At 41.1% G+C, this 20,725-nt stretch overlaps 1 protein-coding gene across 2 annotated transcripts in view; it reads left to right on the plus strand.

Moving 5' to 3' along the window:
• The window catches only part of CRIM1 (cysteine rich transmembrane BMP regulator 1), an 836,765-nt gene that overhangs the window by 366,274 nt on the left and 449,766 nt on the right, over positions 1–20,725 (plus strand). For both annotated transcript variants that reach the window (XM_088474447.1, XM_088474446.1), the window contains exon 3: positions 15,743–15,985. In XM_088474447.1, the coding sequence (XP_088330573.1) occupies positions 15,743–15,985 (243 nt within the window). The remainder of the gene's footprint in view (positions 1–15,742; positions 15,986–20,725) is intronic.

Below are 20,725 nucleotides of genomic sequence, written 5' to 3' on the forward strand. Positions count from 1 at the left end.
AGAGACAGAGGAGATCATGGAAAATCAGCGGCATGGAGCAGCCCCTGAGACTTCAGCAATGGGATGAGACCACCTTAGGATAAATGTGTCCTAGATGGTGATACAGCTTAAGTAAAAATTGAAGCTATAAAACAGTTTTGGTAGCACAAATATTCCAAAATACGGAATATTCCCTTATCCAAAATACCCCTGGTCCCAAGCATTTTGGATATGGGAGACTCAATCTGTAGTATCTCCCAAACAACGTAGGTCACTTTCTTGCCTTATGTTCAATTAAAAGTAGGGAATGGTTTAAAATAATAAGCCTATGTACATGTTTCATAGCATGGCAGCATTATGATACCATGTATCCCAGACTATAATAAGTGATGGATATTGCCAGAAAATTATAATAAAATCAAAATTTTATTTAAATTACATGTGTATTTCTGTTCTCAAATTATTGTTATGTCATACTAACGATTTGTCATACTTGATAGCAGCCTGGCCACTAGGTGGCAGGTTTTTTGGGTGTCTATGGATGATATATTGCTTTATGTTAGTAAAAAACTATCCCAATCATTACATTTAGCTTTAACTTATATTCATAAACATAAATATTCAGGGAAATAAAGGTTTATTACTCACAAAGACACTGATCATTCAATAAAAATGTGAAAATATACTTTACCTGTGTATATTTTCTCAGTGTACTCAGTTATTTGAAGCCGCTATAGTATTACAATTACCTAAATATTCTACAGTGTTATTGCTATGTAGAGTTTTTTATTTTATTATTATTATTATTATTATTATTATTATTATTATTGCTATGTAGAGTTTTGTTAGCTGATTGTTATTTTTAAATTTATAAGGGAGCAGGCACAGATAAAAAGGAATAGGGTGGGAGGTACAATTCTTTTGAAATCATATTGGCACCATACTCTGCAGTTCCTATAACAATTTAGTTCATGCAGTACAGTAAATATTTGTGTAGGCAGAAATTACAAGGTTTTGATAAATTAAAATGATGAACTCCCCAAGCAGAAATGTCTCTGTAAGGCAATGAGATAACAGATCTAAACCCATGACAAAAGCATAGCTTGTGTATACAATCTGTGTGATACCTGGTTTCTGTAATATCCATGTGATATATGCCATGGCTTTAGGCATTGTCTCCACGTTGAACATGAGGCTTGGAAACAGATGGAGAGAATAATTTAAAGCCATTATATGGGCAAGTGGACCTGTGTTACTTTTCACGGCTGTCATATACCTTATTAAGTGCAGCTTTGGTTTTAATAGTTCCAAGGCTCAGAAATAATTTTAATAGGACACATGAAGCATACATGAAATGGTTTTGTTAACAACCTGCTCAAAAGTCTACTGTATTGTGCACAATAGGCAGATGCAGGAAGGACAGTGTATGGTTGATTCATTTCTGAAAGACCTGACCCTTGTTTTCCCATGCATGCTGTGCTACTGCTCTGTCACTACAGATTTAAAAGGAAATGATATATTGGTGGGAGGTTTGCAAAAAAGGCCAGAGGTCCAAGCAATAAAACTTCATTAAGTGCACTTACAATAGCCTTTCTTTAGACTCCTTATGTCCCATAGACAACTGTAGATAGCTGTGGGGTGGTTACATAGAGCAGAACTCTTCAACTTGTGACTTGCAGATGGCATGTGGCCCTCATCGGCTTTTGTATGGTTTCTAAATGGCTGAGAAGTTTCATATACTTTATTAGATTAGTTTGTTTAACTGGAAAAAAAATACTCTATTTATAGTTTAGGTTCTACTTTGTTGCAATACTTGTTAAGTAAATATTTCTGCAGAACATGTAAATTAGGCCTCATTCAGGAGATAAAGTTGTGGTCATGGGAAAGGTTTTTTGTTCTATGCACAGCAGACTTCCTGTCTGCAAACATTATAAATACAGCTTTAGTATGCAAATGCTACAAGGTGTATAATCATTAAGTTCCAGAGGCTAAAATATGCTGTTTTTATATTAGTGCTGCTTTAATATATTCATAATTTTGTTTAAATGATCTGCCACCAAGGAACTTTTTAATTCTGTAAAATGTTCACATTTGTAACAATTGGTTAGATACACTGAATAATACCATTTTGCACAGATTCTCTGAATGCAGGATGGTAGGGACACAGTAAGACCTGTCTCTAGTCCTGGAGCCCTGCCCTGCTTCATGTCCGTTTTCAGTCACTTGAGGTTAGCAGCCTTCTTGTTCTTTTCAATTACAAAGTATATTGTTAATTACATTTAAATGTAATACAATATGAAAAAAAGTGTGAATTATGCGGTATCCACATTAAAAATCAAGACAATCTCTCATTCTAAATATTTTTCTAAACAAAATAAACCGTTAATAAAATAAAGTCCAAAGCTTCTTCAACAAACCTAAAATAGTGACCACCCCCTTCTGCAGCCTGTTATATCAGTACCAAGATGAGTGGTTTCGTCTGGAGCTTTCCCCTTTCTTCTAGTTACCCCTTCTCCTAGGCTGTATAAAACTCATTGTTTCAATTTAATCTGCATCATAGACTGTGCAGTACTGAGCTGATACTATGCATGAAATAATGTGTTTATAGTTTATACTTAGCTCAGTCCATCATTTTCTCTTTGCCGACCCTGCAGCAGGTTGCTGGTAGGAGCTTCTCTAAATAAAGACAGACAGTGATGGGCAGATTGGCAAACTCGCTTTTCGAAAAAAAAACACTGTGATTTGGTTGAATCATAGACAGAGGTCGGCAATGTCACAGCAACTCAAATGCCTGCAAAAATCAGATTATTTTACCTACCAGGACACTGCTCTAAGGATTTAGGAGAAGTTTCAGCTATCTGAAGCATAGTGTGAAGGTAATACTTTACTTTTTTAGCAGAGTATTATGTTTATTGGTCTTTTAGAGGTGGTTATTGGCTAGTAACTTGTTTAACTAGTTTTTTGGATTGCTCGAGGCACTTCTCAAAGTGCTGCTAAGCCAAATCAGCCAGGTATACTGTATGAAAGGTACAAGACAAATGGCTGTGGACAGAATAGATATAAAAGAAGAAAGCAGTTTTCACTCTCTCCCTGAAACGCACGTAAAATGAAATATTTATTGATCAGGCTTCTTGGCAGATTACACATGAGCTGAGAGAAATGAGAGCTGTAGCCGCTGACCTTTTGGTATACTCTAGTGTGCCTTGTGTTTGTCATTGATGGGTCAAGACTTGCCTTTGAGGGTCTTTCACTCTCTTTTGTTATTATTGTCATTTTACTAGCAGCATGGATTTTATTGTGTCATCTCTAGCGTATACCCCACCATTTAAATAATAGCAATAAAAAGTTCCTTTCAACTTCTTGCAATGATTTTAAATATTTATATGTTGCTTCTTCAAACACATCAGTCAGCACGCTTTGATTTCCAGCCGGTAGTTGAAGGTACATCAAGTTTTCAACTATCCACTTTGTATGATAAATCAGAACATCGAAGTGTGTGTTTTTTTCCCATGGTGAGTTCGGTTCTTGAGGTTATCAGGCCTTTACTGATGCTGTGCCTCCTTGTATGAGCTCCTATTTACCATTGTCCCCTGTTAATAGACATGCAGGTGTTTCGTCTGCTTCTGCCTGCCAAGACTCGGCATTGATCACAGTTTCTTTTCTAGCACTGATCTAACAAGTGCAAGGCCATGCGATGTGCCTCACTCGTTCCTCCGCTTCCTCTCTTTTACTGAGTTTAGATAGGAAGGTGAGCGAGTCTCCACCTGGAATTCTACAAATCCTCAAACCCCATACGTTGTTGAGTTTGGCCATGTCCCCAGCAGCTGCCGTTTGCTGGGCTATTAAGCCATATATCTTCCCAATTGCAGAACCTGCCAGTAACATCAAGTAAATTCTTGTTTCCCTGATAATGTAGAACATATTTTTTATATTAGGCTAATTTCCCAGAATAATTTCAAAGTATTTTTTTTTTTACATTTTGAAAAATAAAGTGGTCCTGCTTCTTTTCATAATGTATGTTCATAGTAATAAAAACCTTATTCCATGTCACAGATCAGTGATAACCTAATATGTCCTTTTATTGATAGACAATAGCAAGCTAATTTACTTTTCCTTATTTATTTAATTAAAACATATTTAAATAATTAACTTATTTCAATTACAGACAAGGGTCTGGGCTGAATCCTTGAGGACTTATTTGGCCAACATTGTTTAGGATGTTGTAAAATCTTTTGACTTTACATATTGGCTGCTTGTGTAAGAATATTTGAATATATGAAATAAAATCGGACCACCTGTTACTTTTTAATAAATGAAATATTGTTGTCTATTATATAAATGCATGTTCTTTTCAAAGTGACATATTGCCAGTCTCATATTTTCAAAGGTGTTATGTGGGGGATTATCTTTTATTTCTAACAAGCCGCAAGAGTAACATAGCGCTGTATGCAGGATTACATGGGCATATCATGAATAATATGGACAGATACAGATAATAAACAAGCTGACATACAGTAGATACATAGTTACAGTTATTAGCATACAATGATTTGCCATAGCATAGAATTTTATATAAATTTTGACAACATTACCCAACATTAGTTAGCAGTTGAAAGCACATTAGTGGTGCAGAGTAGGTAGTTCTTGGGTAATGTATTGCATTTTGTACACAACCCTATCTAAATCCACCAATGGTGTGTGTTGGCTGTTCTAGCTTCAAGGCCAAGCATCTATAACCACGCCCCCAGTAGTGTGCAACTAGTCCCCCCAAATGGGCCTGGTCCGGGCCCCGCCGGGCCCTTCCAGCAAGATTGGGCCCAGGTAATTAGTAGCCACTCCCCCTCCCTCTCAGCGCCCCTGGTCATGCCCTAGTAAATACCTGGGCCAAGAACTTTTCATAGCAACTCTGCCTATCTGGGTGGAATTTGTATATGCTCTCTGTTTTTATGTGGGTGCTTGGATTTTCTCCCACTCCAAAAATATACAGGTGATTTAATTGGCATCTGACTTAATGGACCCTAATGTGTGTAAGTGTGTTGGAGTACATAGACTGTAATCTCCAGTAGGACAGGAACTGATGTCAATGCTACACTATATTCTGTACAGTACTGCATAATATGATATGTCATATAAATAAAGGATAAAAATGATGATAGTAATATTTTTTTTGGCCGAGCCTTTGATGTAATATAGGACCTCTGAACTCAATTTGAAGTGAGACTAATACCGCTCAAAATCAATGTGCCTCTTTGTAGCAGGTGATAAATGGGTAATATATACTGACTTACATCCTTTCTACAGTTGTCATATATTGTTCCAGTAGGTGGAACAGGGATTTATAGCTTAATAAGTACAAGTCCCTAAGACAGATCTGGAAAATTAAAATGATGCCTAGGGTGGCATTGGTTCAGTAGAGGCTTGCATTGGAACAAATGGACCTCTCAGTATCAATTTCTTGCTTATAACAATGTTGTTAATATAACATTGTTCAAATAGCTTTAAAACAGTTAAAAACTTAAGGAAAACCCACATTTTACTGTATGTCCTATCCCCCCCCCTATGAACAAAAAATGAACTCCACTCTGGAAACCAGATAATGATTATGGGGTCTATTTATCAAAGGATCAAAGCCCTGAAGCCTGCACTAATGGGTCATTTTGTTCAGGTTTTAGAGCTTTTGCCTATTTGTCAAAGCTCCCCTGCAGGTGAAGACTATCAAATGCAATTATTTTTTTAACCTTTTTTTTTTTTTCTAAGGTGTTTTACACACACCTTAACTTTTGTGTTTTTATACAATCTGGAACTGGAAGCCTACGAGGGCCTTCCAGCTCCGGGGAGCATATGGAGCTGATAAGCTGGCTGATACACGCATTTCTAACTGGCCTGGCAAGAGATAAGACTACTCTTACTGCCTCCGGCCAGTGCTGCTGCGGAGCTGAGCATTTCCCCTCTGCCCTGGAGACCTTCTTTTGATAAATCACTGAAAATGATATTGTATCATTGCCATAAGTAGCAAAATATAAATTATTTCCTTTGGTGGAGTCTTACTAAATAGACCCCTATATTCCATGTGCTACGTAAGAAGATGTGGTTCATTGTAATTTTGTTCATAATATGATTACTTACATAATACTCTTAATATGTAACAGATACAATGGGGGGTAATTCAATTAGCCGCTATAATGCGATAACTTAACGCATGTTATTGCACCTTCGTGGGTTGTTTTAGCTTATCGTGGCTATGCACATGCAAAGTGGCATTCGCGCAATAATTTTTCGTGGTGGTACCCGTGAGATGTATAAGTAAAAATGGGGAAATCTACCTGTACCCCAAAAAAAGGCAAAACTGATATAGGATAACAATAGAAGAGTGTATTAGTGGCCCTAATATTTGGGGTTCTTAAAATGTGTCAAATGGCTGTTATATGCATGTTTCTAAAACAGTGACATAATGATATAAAGTGAGGTTTTTTTTTCAAAATGTTCTTTTTCACACCCACCTGCAATCTTTTTTTTTATACACTTTTTATTTGAGCATCACATCAATTTACAAATATTGAGCATAATATATCAAAATATATCTAAAAACAAAATAGGAAAAAACATAAGCATGTTCGTAGTCGTATACAGAAATATACAATTATGTGGTCATATATATGGCTAATACGCCCAGAACCATTAATAAGTAAATATCTAGTACAATAACAACTTTTAAGTCAATATCCCATTAGGGCCCTTATTGGAGATGGGAGGAGCCAAGAACCCAAATTAAATAATAAAGTATCAAGGAATTAATTATCCAGTATTATAGGAGGATCACCAAAAAACAGTCTGGTTTCATAACATTCTGTATTTTTAAGGGAATGTCTAATTTGACCCTGAAAATCTGCTGGGAGGATAGAAATCTAACTTTCCCAGGACTCAAAGTATTTTGAAAAATATAGTGTAACTTTCCTTTAAACAAATTTAAAGAAGGTGGCAGAGGAAGAATCCATTGTGGCAGAATAGATTTACGGGCTGCTTTGCTAATTGCCAGCAGGAGCTTTATCCATCTGGCTTTCTGGGATAATTCCAAAAATCGCTCAATTCGCAGTCCCGCCTGCAATCTTAAAAACACCTGTCTCAATCATATAGCACCCCCATATACCTGTCCCACATCAATGAACCCATTTTCCTGTACTTTGTACTTCTTTACTCCATAAATGCCTTCACTATTGGCCAAATGAAGCTAATAAAAAATGTTTTTTTGCTGTATTAGTTATTAAGGAGGGTATCCCAGTGGTTCTGAACCAAGTCCTGACATTTTTAGCCAAAAATAGGGGTTCTGCACAACTCATCGCCTACTCAGGAGGTGGTGAAAACTTTTTGTGCCAAATGGCACGGAGAATTTACACCTGCAAAATGTCGCGGCTAATAGGATTGCGAGATAAGTACAAATTTGCAGGATAAGCGGTTTTTATTTTATGGAAAGCGGCTTATTGCGACTAATTGAATTCCCCCTTAATGTAGAATAATAATTACAATAAGGATTTTTTTTGCACTAATTAATTGTTGACAGTTGCTAAATTTTTATTGTTTCTGTACATTAGATTTTCCAGTGTTGCATTTATATTCACAAACTTCAGTATTTACAGCCTGCTTAAATTGAAATTGCGTGGTTTCTTTCTGTCCCCATCGGAACCTGTATTGGTAGTTACTGTGAATGAACACATTGAAAGACTTCCTGATCTTTAGTCCGGTCCGCCAATGCTATTTATACCTTCACTTGCTGCTCCAGGAAGAATAAACCCACTGATTAAGTTACTTCACTGATGCAGCAATAGCGATCACCCTCCGTCAGCCTTGTGTTCTTAGATAGGATGTGAACAGCAAACATTAGAATAGTGCAGGGAAACTAAATAGCTGTTTGCTTTGCTAAACACTAAAATGATGTTCTGTATCCGTATAGAGTTCCCTCACAGACTGTTTATCTAGGGATCATTTCGGTTTAGACCAGAGTGTGCCAATGTTCCAAAGAGCTGCATAATGGAAGTCAACGTCTGCTAATTGAATGTTTTAGCATAATCCTTAAATAACCATACATTAAATATGACATTATTGTGTTAAAGAAAAAAAAACTATTTTTTAAAACCTAATAAGCAAAGTACATTTACATATTAATAAAGGTGATGTTTCATCTTTTTTTGCAACATCATAATGTCCAGAATTACAGACTGTGGAAAGGATCTTGGATTAAACATTGCACACTTCCTGAGCAGTCCCTATTTGACCAGCTTGCAGTTCATCCCCAATGTTCAATCAGTGTCGGACTGGGGCATGAAGGGCACAGCAGGGGAATACAGTGATAAAGGTCCATACTTAAGCTGGATACACACTAGACAGATATATCTGCAGATGATGGTTGTTCGTACACACTGAACAACCATCATCTGTGTTCAGTGTGTAGAAGGGGGCGGGTCCCACTGGCTGGGGTCGGGACGGGCGTGGGTCTGCCCCATCCCCTTTTGCAAAGTAAAAATGCTTTAAATATAGAAGTGTTAATTTTTATCAATTAACAAAATGGTTAGTTCTCCAAGTTTTGAACAACCTCCCTGCCAAGTTCCTTCAAAAACTGTGTGCAAGTGTACCTAGAAACTTTGATGCTGTTTTGAAGGCAAAGGGTGGTCACACCAAATATTGATTTGATTTAGATTTCCCTTCTGTTCATACACTTTGCATTTTGTTAATTGATACAAAGAAACTATTAACATTTACATTTTTGAAAGCATTCTTACTTTGCAGCATTTTTTCCACACCTGCCTAAAACTTTTGCTTCATCAGCGACATAGCGGTTACACACTGGCTGATGTGCCCGATATATCGTCTAGTGTGTACCCGGCATTACTGTGCTGCAACAAGGCATTTACACTCAGGATAAGTGTTCTATATGCGTCTCGTGTGTGTGTTGCCTGATTTGCAAGTTGATGATGATGACGACAGCAGCTGCTTTCACCAGAGGATGAATGGGAGCAGAGCAGCGTAGGCATACACACAAGCCAGCCCGTGCTTGACCATTTAAACATAGGTGCGGCCAGCTCTGATTACAGGAGGAAATTTGCATTTATTTCCGAATGTATGAAGTTGCCCTTACACAGTATGGTAAACTATTTTAGACTCAAGAGTGTATTTGTTAAGGTAAACAGGGTAAAAATCCTATCCCCCCAGGGCAACATATAGTAAAGTACAGATAATTTACATTTTTACTAATGTCATTAAATAAATGTCATACTTCTATAAATCATTATTGTATGTCAGAAAATCATCTATGACTTATTTCCCGGCAAGGAATGGGTAAATCACCATTTATATTGTTCCCTACTTATTCTTTCAGTATGCATGTGTTGATAGTACAAAAAGATGATGTACATTACTTTCTACAGAATTTAAAACGCTCTGTTATTTTCACAAAAGTAGGAGCACTTTATAAATCCGGTGCTATCCTATAATGTGCTATTCAAAGTTTTCCCCGCTAGCTTTAAAAGCAAATGCAGTGCTGCATAGAACCAATGCATTAGCATAGAATGGAGAAAACCTCTGCATCTCATTGAGATTTCTGATACATTGGTTGACAGTGCGCTACAGAATACACAAGTACGAACAGTTTGCAATTCATATTTGATTATGTCTCTGATCTATGATGTTCTCCTGTTTCCAGCTCATTTGCTGCTTATTTCAAAAAGCATTAGTGAAAAGGTTCAGTGAAGACTGTCTTTTAGTTAGTCCATGTCTTTAGTGTTCACCTAACATAACATCAGTTACATTTGTGTGCTTATGAATCATTGTTTAAAAGGAATGGCTTATTTGCTCTTATCAAGCTTGACTTGTATACAAGTTACTGTGAGTAGGTAAAATCTCCTTCTGACACCACTTCAAACTCTTCCTGTCTTGTTTTACCACCCAGTCTTTTGCCAAACAAACCTACTTCAGATCTTTAATCTCCAGCTTGTTAAAAAACAAAAACAAAAAAACCCTGCTGCCTCTATGCCACCATCAACTCACTTTCTGTCCCCCCCTTCTTCCATCAAAGCTTGTGAAATTGCCATCTACTTTAAAAACAAAATCAAAACCATCTATCCAAAATCTATCAACGCATCCATCCCCCCCAACCACCTCTTCTCCACTCACAGGTCGTCACACTCTTCTCCTTCAACATTCCCCTTCCCCCAATACCTTTACCCTAGTGCTTGCTGGCACACAGATCACCTATTTAACCATTACTATCTCATCTCTGCCTTTCAAACTTCTAAGTTTCCCTAACTAAAGTGACCATTGATCAACTCTTCAGTATGTTGGAGGGTCACTTCTTCCGGCTCACAGTCCTTGTACTGTCTGCTGCTTTCACATAGTCACACCTGCGTGATCAGGCCATGCCTTCTTACTGTACCCAGGCCTGGCAATGCTCTCTATGGGTCTGCATATCACTGAAATATTGCATCGGCCTGCTTTACCCTTTTATATCAAATACAGAACTCAACATCTCACCAGTTCCTCCCTTTTATCTTTGTTCTCATAACGAGATACACCCCATTTGTCCTGTCTGTTCCGCCTCTGACTTATGGCTCTCCTCGCTTCTAATAATCACCTCTCACTCTGACTTCTCCCATACTACATCACACTTATGAAACGCTCTGCGCCAGCTCCTCACCAGACATGTGGCTCCAATCTGTTTAAGTACTTTCTCAAAACCCACCTCTTTACTATAGCTTACACCAGAGGTTCCCAAACACGTTCGTCAAGGCTCGCCAACAGTTCAGGTTTTAGAGATATCCATAGTTGAGCAAAGGTGGTTAAATCAAACTGACTGAGGTAATAATTAAGTTACTTGTGTTCAGCCATGGATATCTCTAAACCCTGAACTGTGGGGGGGCCTTGAGGACCGCCTTTAAGAACCTGTGGCTTACACTAACCCCTATAACTCCATTTACATCCTACCTGCCATGTCCACTTGTGTCCCATTATTTGCTACTGTTTCTGCTTTCTCTCTGTGGGGTAGATGTATCAAACTCTCTAAAGAGGACAAGCGTCGAAGTCACCCATAACAATCAATCAACTTCTCCTTGTCATTTATCAAGTGCATGCTATAAAATGATAGCTGTAAGCTGATTGGTTCTTATGGGAACTTCTGTGATTTGTATGCTGTCTTGTGCTGTGTAATTCATGGTGCCTTACAAATAGACAATGATGGTGATGGTGATGAAGACAATGATGATAGAGCATAGCAGAGTGAATCACACCTGTCCGTATTGCCAACATGAAAACTAATTGCAAATGCATAAACAATACAGTTGCACGGCTCACTTTCTCCATAATATGATGGAGCACATTGCAGCAATTTAGGGTTGATCAGATAGTAGGAGGATGTCATGGGTCATCAACCTGTCAATATTTCCTATGCTGGCAAAAGTGAAAACCAAACCACTGTTATAGAGCACAGTTTGCCATGGAAAGAGGTCTTTAGAGGCTATATTATTCCGATGGCGACACCATCAGCCTTCTCAAGTATATTTCTTTATGTTACGTGAAGGAGGAAAAAAAACATTCTTGGTGCAACCCTTCTTTTCAGAAGTGTGTTCTCTACAACTAACTGCTGACATAAGCTGCTTTTCCCTCAAGGGCGCAGCATACCCATGTTAAACTTGTTAACCTGTGAGGTAGTCTCTATTAGCATATATATTGCTATGACCATCATTATTAATATTAATAACTTTAGGTATGACTGTTTGCACCCGTCGGCTTAATTGCAAGTTCAAATTATACCATGGTCATGCTGCTTGTCATCGCTGACATGATGAAAAGATTATTTTGGTGCAAGTTATGAATATTATTGTATCGTGTCAATGTTCAGTATAGGCTTCAGATGCATGTTTATATTTTATATGCTGAAAGACTAGCATGTTGGAAAATGTTTATATATAGTACCTTCATTTTTACTGTAATACTGCGCTGTACTCATAGAAACATAAAACATTTGGTCCATCTATTCTGTCCATTCCACTTGTTTAAAGGTTTGAGGGTAGATTTCTTTGGGGTTCTAAAATGGAAAGTGGAGGTGTAGCAACCAATCATATTCTACAGACGTGTCCTCATGCACCATGGCTTCAGTCGCACCAAACAGCCCCTTCCGATGCGCCAGTTCCCGGGTGACTCAGTCAGGCCAAGCGTCTTTTTCACTCAAAATAGGCATCTTATATGCATAAATAAAACAACTGGGAGCGACAAAACTACATTGCTGGCTTGCACTGATCAATTTGATATGCGACACTTGTATATCTGTGTGCGACTGAGTCTGAATCTGTGTATGCATTGCTACGATGTAGCGGACACTGCTTTTTATAATGCCAAGTTTCGTTGTGCTTCACCTGCGACTTTGTACGTGTTTAAAACTAATTCCTGTGCAGATAAAGTCGCAGCCCAGTGTCTCCAGTACACTGTGAGTGATGTTTCGCTGCGACTGCGGTGTGAATAAGACGCACAACTTAAAGAATAAGGTGATACGCTAGTCCTCGGAGCTTCTCAGTTGCATCCATAGCGTGTGGATGCTAGACGTATGAGGATACATCTGTAGCTTGTACATGTTAAGCTAAACAAATCTTTAATTCTATATTTTTGCTAGACTCAGTACAAGATAGGTGATACCATTAGCAGGGGTGTTTTAGGAGTTGTGGAGGTCTGTGTGCAACAGGCTCCCCGACAATGCAGCACCTCCCAATATATGTCAGCGACCAGTGTGCCCGTTTGACTCCCCCTTTTCTGGTGATGTATGCAGTTGATGGCAATGGCTCTAGCTCTGTTGACCTTTAATAAGCCTGGGTGGAGGATGTACCACACTTGGGCCCCCATGCATCCATGCAAGGCCAAAACTAGGATTTTTGTCACCATTTTTGTCACCGGGGTAAGACAGTAATTTGGCACCCCCTTGGTAATTCCCCCATAGTATTGCCCCCTGCAGCAGTGCCCCTATAGTAATGCCCCTGTAGTAGTGCCCATATGGTAATGCCCCTGTAGTAGTGCCCATATAGAAATGCCCCTGTAGTGCCCATATGGTAATGCCCCTGTAGTGCCCATATAGTAATGCCCCTGTAGTGCCGCTAACAGAAAAAAAAAAAAAAACATTACTTACCTTAAACCCCGCTCCACTGTCCGGTCTGTCCGGTTGCTCCTCGTGACGTCTCTCCCATAGTGCCCGTGGGGAGAGCCGGAAGTTGGAATTCAGGAGAGAACTCCAGCCTCCGGCTACCGCGGGGAAGGTGCCGGGCGCCCACTGGTAATAAAATCTCAACGGGCGTTCGGCTTGGACTTGCAGCCTCCCTGCGGCGCTGGGCTGGAGGAAACTGGCGGCGGGTGTAGCGGCGCACCCGGTGCACGTGCACCTCCAGCCCCCCTAGTTGCAGCCCTGCCCCATGTACACATGCATCCCGTCAGTGATAACAGTGTTATTGCTGGCAATAACCCTAAGGCCTATGCATGAGTATGACTACATAAGAGCTATTGGAGGATGGAGTGATACTTGTCATGCCGTCATATATGTTCTGTTATGGCCAAAGTGTGGCGATAACAGAAAAAAGCAGTATTCTCAGAATAACATTTTTAAAAAATCTATTAATGATTCAAAATGTTTTTTTTTGTTGTTGTTATTTTAAATACCTATATTCTGTTTTTAAACTATATATTATCAATCATCACTCCGATAATTGCTAGGACAGCTTAGTATTGCCTCAATGTTTCCTTTCTTCCTTCTCATCATAAGGTTTTTTTTATATAAAACCCTTTGGAAACATTGTTTTATGGTTGTCATCAGAATGGCAGGTTCTTTGTTAAAAAAAAACACAAGCAAAATCCCTGGATCAGTGCATTAGGCAGAAACAGCGGCTGAAAGAAAATGAGTGTAACTGATGCATGTAGTGGACAGAAAAAGGAACACTAATACCCCTTTTACACCACCACTTCGATCCGTGTTATTGCTGTGTCAACCTAGGTTGTGGCTCAGTGTAAAACGGTCCGGATAGCTTGCAGGGTTTAGCACGGGAACGACCTGTGTAACCCTGCAGTGTAAGCGGGTAACCCTGGACGTCCGACCTGGGTCTGTTTACAACATGGAGAGATTCGGAGATGTAGATGGTCATCTCCAAGCACTGGCAGGAGAGAACAAGTGCTCCCATGTGCATTGTAAACTGGGCCGACCCAGCAATAACCAGGGACGGCACCGCGGTGTGAAAGGGGTCTGTCCCGGGTCTGACCTGGTTTGGCACTGTATTCCAAATCCCTGGTCAGACCCGGGACATTAGTGTAAATGGGATATGAGTATAATTCAATTAACAGCTTCTACATTTGACTTATGTCATTTGAACAACTAATAATTGTAATAATTCTATATTCAAAACACCAAAAGGAAACAATTTGTGCATGGGTGGCGATCTCACAGCACCTTGGTAGTTGTACACTAATTAAAAGTGGAAGGCAATATTTATTAACAGTTACTTATATAGCGCCAGCTTATTCCATTGCACTTTACAATTGAGAACAAAATAGTAATAAAACAAACCTGTGTAATAACAGACAGACAAAGAGGTAAGAGGGCCATGCTCGCAAGCTTATAGAACAAGCAACTGAAAGAAACTGACTGCAAATGTTAAGTTATGGTGCAAGCAGGCAGGAGATGTAGTCAGCATTCCGCTATATGGGATACCGATGACCTAATTACCAGTGCCGGAATCCCGACAGCAGTCAGGATCCCGGCTCCAGTATACCAACTGCTGGCATCCCGAAGGTAAGTATCGGGGTTAGGGGAGGGTTAGGTTAGGCACTAGGGGGAGGGTTAGGCACTAACGGTGGAGGGTTAGGTTTAGGGTGCGGGCAGGGGAGGATAGGGTTAGGTATTGGGGGGGAAGGTTAGGGTTAGGCACTGGGGGGGGTTAGGGTTAGGCACCGGGGAGGGAAAGGTAGGGGTAAACAGTAGGAAACTAACCTTTTAGTGTTGGTATTCTGGCAGCTGGCACCCCGACAGCCGGGATCCCATACCCAACTCAGCAGGCAGTTATGGTCAGATCATGATGAATCATCATTCCCTATGTTTGAGGCCGTTTCTGTCATGGATTGGGATCAGCTAGCCCCTTAAAAGGCAAGTGACCGTAATCACACCTGATAGCTCAGTCCATGTTGCAGTACGTCTTTCCTGGCGGGAGTGGTGCCTCCCTGGAGAACGCTGCCTCAATCCGCAGAAACCATTCGGTTTCCCAATGTTTTGCTGAACATAACATTAATGTTATCCATGTTTTATGGCTCCTTAGTCACCATATCTAAAACAAGTCATCATATCCCAGCACCACACTTTCAACATATCACCAACATGGAGGAGCTGCAGCAGCCGACAGCTTCAGAGGAAAGAAGCTACCAACTACTTATTCGCCCTGTCAGCAGCTGGCACTCAGTATGGGCAATATGATAATTCTGAGTGACATTTTGTCACTCATTCATTGCACATTAGCCCTTGCTTTTTGTTTCGTTATCCATTAAAAGGCATATTTTATGGAATTGACTTTACTTTCTACTATATATTAGTTAATAAAAATAGAAATATATATATATAAAAAAAAAAAAATATGCTGATGTATAGTGGAGCCTAAACCTAGCTCTCATGTGTCACTGTTATTTTGTATTTTTTTAGGGTAATTTTTATTGGACAAAATCGCTTACAGTTTCCATTCTCTATATTCTTTTGTTGCAGAAGAAAAACCAGACTGCTCGTCTGCCCGATGTGAGGTGCAGTTTTCTCCACGGTGTGCAGAAGACTCCGTCCTCATCGAAGGCTATGCCCCTCCTGGCGAATGCTGCCCGCTGCCCAGCCGCTGCGTATGCAACCCAGCAGGATGCTTGCGAAAAGTTTGCCAGCCTGGATATCTAAACATACTCGTGTCCAAAGCATCGGGCAAGCCAGGGGAGTGCTGTGACCTGTATGAATGCAAACCAGGTAAAATAGGACATTTATCATTATCTTTAGCCACTTAGCGCAGTGCAATTAGGTCTTAATATAAAGAGGAACACTCAGATGAGTACTGCATTTACATATTGTTCTCACACTAAAAATACTTGTGACTGTTTAAGTGGCGATGTTATGCATACCTCTTAGCGTGTTCATTTAACTACCATAAAGGTGTAATCTCTGCTAATGAAAAGTGTTGGAAGTTTACTGCACAATCTGTACACACTATTTGCTTTTAATGCAACTGACACGGACCCTTTACTAACACTGACAGTTTCTAGTACCATTTCCCCTAATAATGAAATGGGCTCTACTAAATTACTAAATGTAAAGTTGATTTCACAGAGTTTATTGTAGAAGCTGAAGCTTAAACACACAATTAATGTTTGCAGAATTCCAAGGTAAAAAGCTTTTCGGTACAGAAAATTAAATTACATTTAGAGGGAAAAGGAATGCACTCTAAATGACACCTTAGACCCTGTTATGTAGCTTTATAAAAAACAGATAATAGCTAGTGCTTTTACTCTCATAAACAATGGAGTTATTTATTAAAAACATACATATTACTGCTCTGGCTGCAATGTAAAATGTTGATATGTCAACAAATGGCTCTGCCAATTCATTTTGGGCAAAAATAAAAAAAAAATCCTCTAAAATCAACAAAATATTGTCATCGTTTGCCATGAAAAGGGCATGTGCCTCTATATACATCAGGGCCGTAACTAGGGCAGTGCCATCACACAGAGAGCAGAGTCCTGAGGGCTGCACAGTCACCGCCCCACGGACCCTAGATCTAGCTACTAAGGTGTCCTGGAACGGCACCCTGCAGCCAGAGTCTCTGCTGCGGTGCCGCTCGGAACGTCCTCTTCACAGGATGTAGTTATTATCTCGGCTGTCGGGATGCCGCCGCTCACACTGCCGTTACCAGAATCCCGACATGGGTCAGAATCCCCACGCCGGCATTCCGGCCCCCGGCATCCTGATAGTAAGTATTGGGGTTATAGTTACATACTAGGGGGAGGGTTGGGGTTAGGCACAAGGGGTAGAGGGTTAGGCTTCGGGGGGAGAGGGTTAGGGGAGGGTTACGGTTAGGCTGCGAGGGGGAGGGTTAGGTTTAGGCTGTAGAGAAGTACGGGTAGGGTAATATACTTACCTCCATCTGTTGGGATTGTGACCCAGCCGTGATGCCGGGGTCGGGATCCTGAGTGCCGGCACCCGTACCCAACCCCTCTGCATGCTCCAGACATGGACACCACAGCCTATACCTCCCTCCAGGAGCATTCTGATGATGATCTGATGGCAATGGTATTCTTCCAGACACTTGCGGCACAGACCCCTTGGCATGACATCATAATGTGGTGTTTCTACAAGTCTACTGTATTTTTTAAAATGCTTCTTGAGTATGTAATATATTCAGATGGATTCAATAGATATTTACTCAAATATAAGTTACTTATTTGTTCAACATGCTCAGTGCATTTTATGGTAGCTTGAGATCCTTCAGCGGCTAATCAGTTAAGAAATGCAATTAGTTACATAGGATTCCATTTAAATTCTGAATTTGTTTTAACAAGTTATTAACGAATTTAAATGAGATGCCACATCTAGCATGAAGTCTATGTGCACGGTTCGTAACATCTTATGTTTTAACAATATTATAATGTATTACACATTTTGTGTTATGCAAAAACTTGTCAGTCAGTGTTTGTTAATGGGACCAGGGTACCTCCTTGCAGGCCTTTCTCTCTCTCTCGTGAAAAGCACTGGAACAAAAACAATATTTTCAAGCTAATACTCTGGTATCTTTGTATTTATCTTTTGGCAAAAACAAAGTGTGATTCTCGTATTTCTGTGTTTTTGGGAGTTTCCTTTTTTTCAATTTAGTTTTTGTGGTTTTCGTATTAAGGCATAAGGGGGTGATTCAGTAGCAATTCCGTCAAGTAGCTTTGCAATTTTGTACTTGCAAATATGTAAATGCAGCAAGAGGTGTCTGACACCCCCTGCTGTACTTGCATCCCAGCACTGAGACCAAGGTCGCAGGCTGGGATACATGGTTGCAATGGTGTACGGTTCTGGCCAGCTGAGTAAGCCACAGCTAACACAGGCTGTGCAACTTGTGAGGCCAGGAAACTGTGTCCGTGGACTCATATCCCGGCCTTGCCACACCTGAAAAATGGGGGCGACATGCCCCCGTTTCCGATTACGCCAGACATCCACGCCCCCGCACCACCCCGAAAATGCCTCTGCCTGTGAATGGGATCGGTATGAAAGACCACCGGACCTATATCCGACGGTTCAAATGCCGACAGCAGAACACCGGCAGCCTCCAAAATCCCAATCGTAAGTATGTTAACTATTACTAACCCTTTCCCCCACTAACCCTAACCCTCCTTTAGGGGTGCCTAACTCTAACCTCCCCCCCAGTGCCTAACCACCCCCTGTAATTGCCTAAACTTAACCCCCCAGTGGGGTACCTAACCCTAACCTCCCTCGAGGGGTGCCTAACGCTAACCCCCCCTCCCTTCCCCTACCCTAACCCTACCGAGGGTGCCTAGCCCTAGGTCCCCCATGGATCCCTAAACCTAACCCTCGCCCCCAGCGGCTGTCTGCACCCGCCGCTTGGCTTACCTTCGTTTGGTATGCTGGGCTACAGGCTCCCGGCGTAGAGATAATGATAGGCGTCGGTATTTCGATGCCTGTCAATTGTCCCCTGTTGGGATTAGACAGTCGGGAAGCCGGCGGTTGGCATTTCGACCATCGGTATCCCGACTGCATACCTTGTGAATCAGACAGAGGCATAGCTGGGGCTGTGGGAAGTCACGCAGGACCTGTTCTGCACAAGTGCAGAACAGGTCCTCTGCACGCGCAGATTCCCGATAATCAGGAATCTGCATTCAGCAATGCACGCTAGAACGGGTCCTGTGCATGCGCAAATTCCCGATAATCAGGAATTTGCGTTCAGCGTTGCACGCTAGAATGGGTCCTGTGCACGTCCAAATTCCCGATAATCAGGAAACTGCATTTATCATTGCACGCAAGAACGGGTCCTGTTTACGCGCAGATTCCCGATAATCAGGAATCTGCGTTCAGCATTGCACACTAGAACGGATCTTGTGCATGCGCAAATTCCCGATAATCAGGAATCTGCATTTATCATGGCACGCAAGAACGGGTCCTGTGTACACGCAGATTCCCGATAATCAGGAATCTGCATTCAGCAATGCACGCTAGAACGGGTCCTGTGCACGTCCAAATTCCCGATAATCAGGAAACTGCATTTATCATTGCACGCAAGAACAGGTCCTGTGTATGCGCAGATTCCCGATAATCAGGAATCTGCGTTCAGCATTGCACGCTGAATCAGCCCCACAGTCCAGCAAGTAGTAGGCGACTTGGCCTCAATAACCTCGTGTTATTCACCTTTTGCTTTTGTGCACTGATGTATAGTGTAGTAACAGTGCCTAAGGGTTTGTGGTCTCTAACAGTACAGATAGAGATAAGAGTGCAGTAGAAGATAATGGCCCTGATTCAGACTAGGGGTGTGCACCGGCCACTTTTCGTGTTTTGGTTTTGGATCTGGATCTTTCTTCGTGTTTTGGATCTGGATTGGTTTTGCCAAAACCACCCTTCCGTGTTTTGGGTTCTGGGTTTTGTGTTTTGGATCTGTATTTTTTTTTAAAAAAGCATAAAAACAGCTAAAATCACAGAATTTGTAGGTTTTTCTGCTCCTATGCTATTATTAAACTCAATAACCTTAATTTCCACTCATTTCCAGTCTATTCTGAACACCTCACACCTCACAATAGTGTTTTTATGTCCAAAAGGTTGCACCGAGGTAGCTGGATGACTATGCTAAGCGACACGAGTGGGCGCACAAACACGTGACCCATCTAGGCGTGACACTGCAGTGGCAGACAGGATGGCAGTTTGAAAAACTAGGCCCCAAACTGTACATAATGCAAAGAAAAAAAAGAGGTGCAAGATGGAATTGTCCTTGGGCCCTCCCACCCACCCTTATGTTGTATAAACAGGACATGCACACTTTAACAAACCAATCATTTCAGCGCCAGGGTCTGCCACACAACTGTGGCTGAAATGATTGGTTCGTTTGGGCCCCCACAAAACAAGCTGGCAATTAATGTGTCCCTGCACAAACTGGCTCTACGGAGGCAAGATGTCATCCTCATCCTCCTCATCCACCGATTCCTCACCCTCTTCATTGTGTACATCCTCATCCTCACAAAGTATTAACTCGTCCCCACTTGAATCCACCACCACAGGTCCCTCTGTACCTTCTGGAGGCTGGTCTCCCTGGAAGAGCTGATAATTCATTTTGATGAACATCATCTTCTCCACATTCTGTGGAAGCAACCTCCTACGCCTTTCGCTGACAAGGTTCCCGGCTGCACTAAACACTCTTTCGGAGTACACACTGGAGGGGGGTCAACTCAGGTAAAATAGAGCCAGTTTGTACAGGGGCCTCCAAATTGCCTCTTTTTCCTGCCAGTACAGGTATGGACTGTCTGACATGCTTACTTGGATGCTGTCACCGATGTAATCTTCCACCATTCTGTCAATGGTGACAGTATCATATGCAGTGACAGTAGACATGTCAGAAATTGTTGCCAGGTCCTTCAGTCCGGACCAGATGTCCAAACTTGGTCCTGCCTGCCCTGCATCACCGCCAGCGGGATTGCATAGGATACCTAAGTTTTTTCCTGGCAGCCC

The sequence above is a fragment of the Taudactylus pleione genome, unplaced genomic scaffold, assembly GCF_031769625.1.
Source record: "Taudactylus pleione unplaced genomic scaffold, aTauple2 ptg000154l, whole genome shotgun sequence".
In the NCBI taxonomy this organism is placed as follows: domain Eukaryota; kingdom Metazoa; phylum Chordata; class Amphibia; order Anura; family Myobatrachidae; genus Taudactylus; species Taudactylus pleione.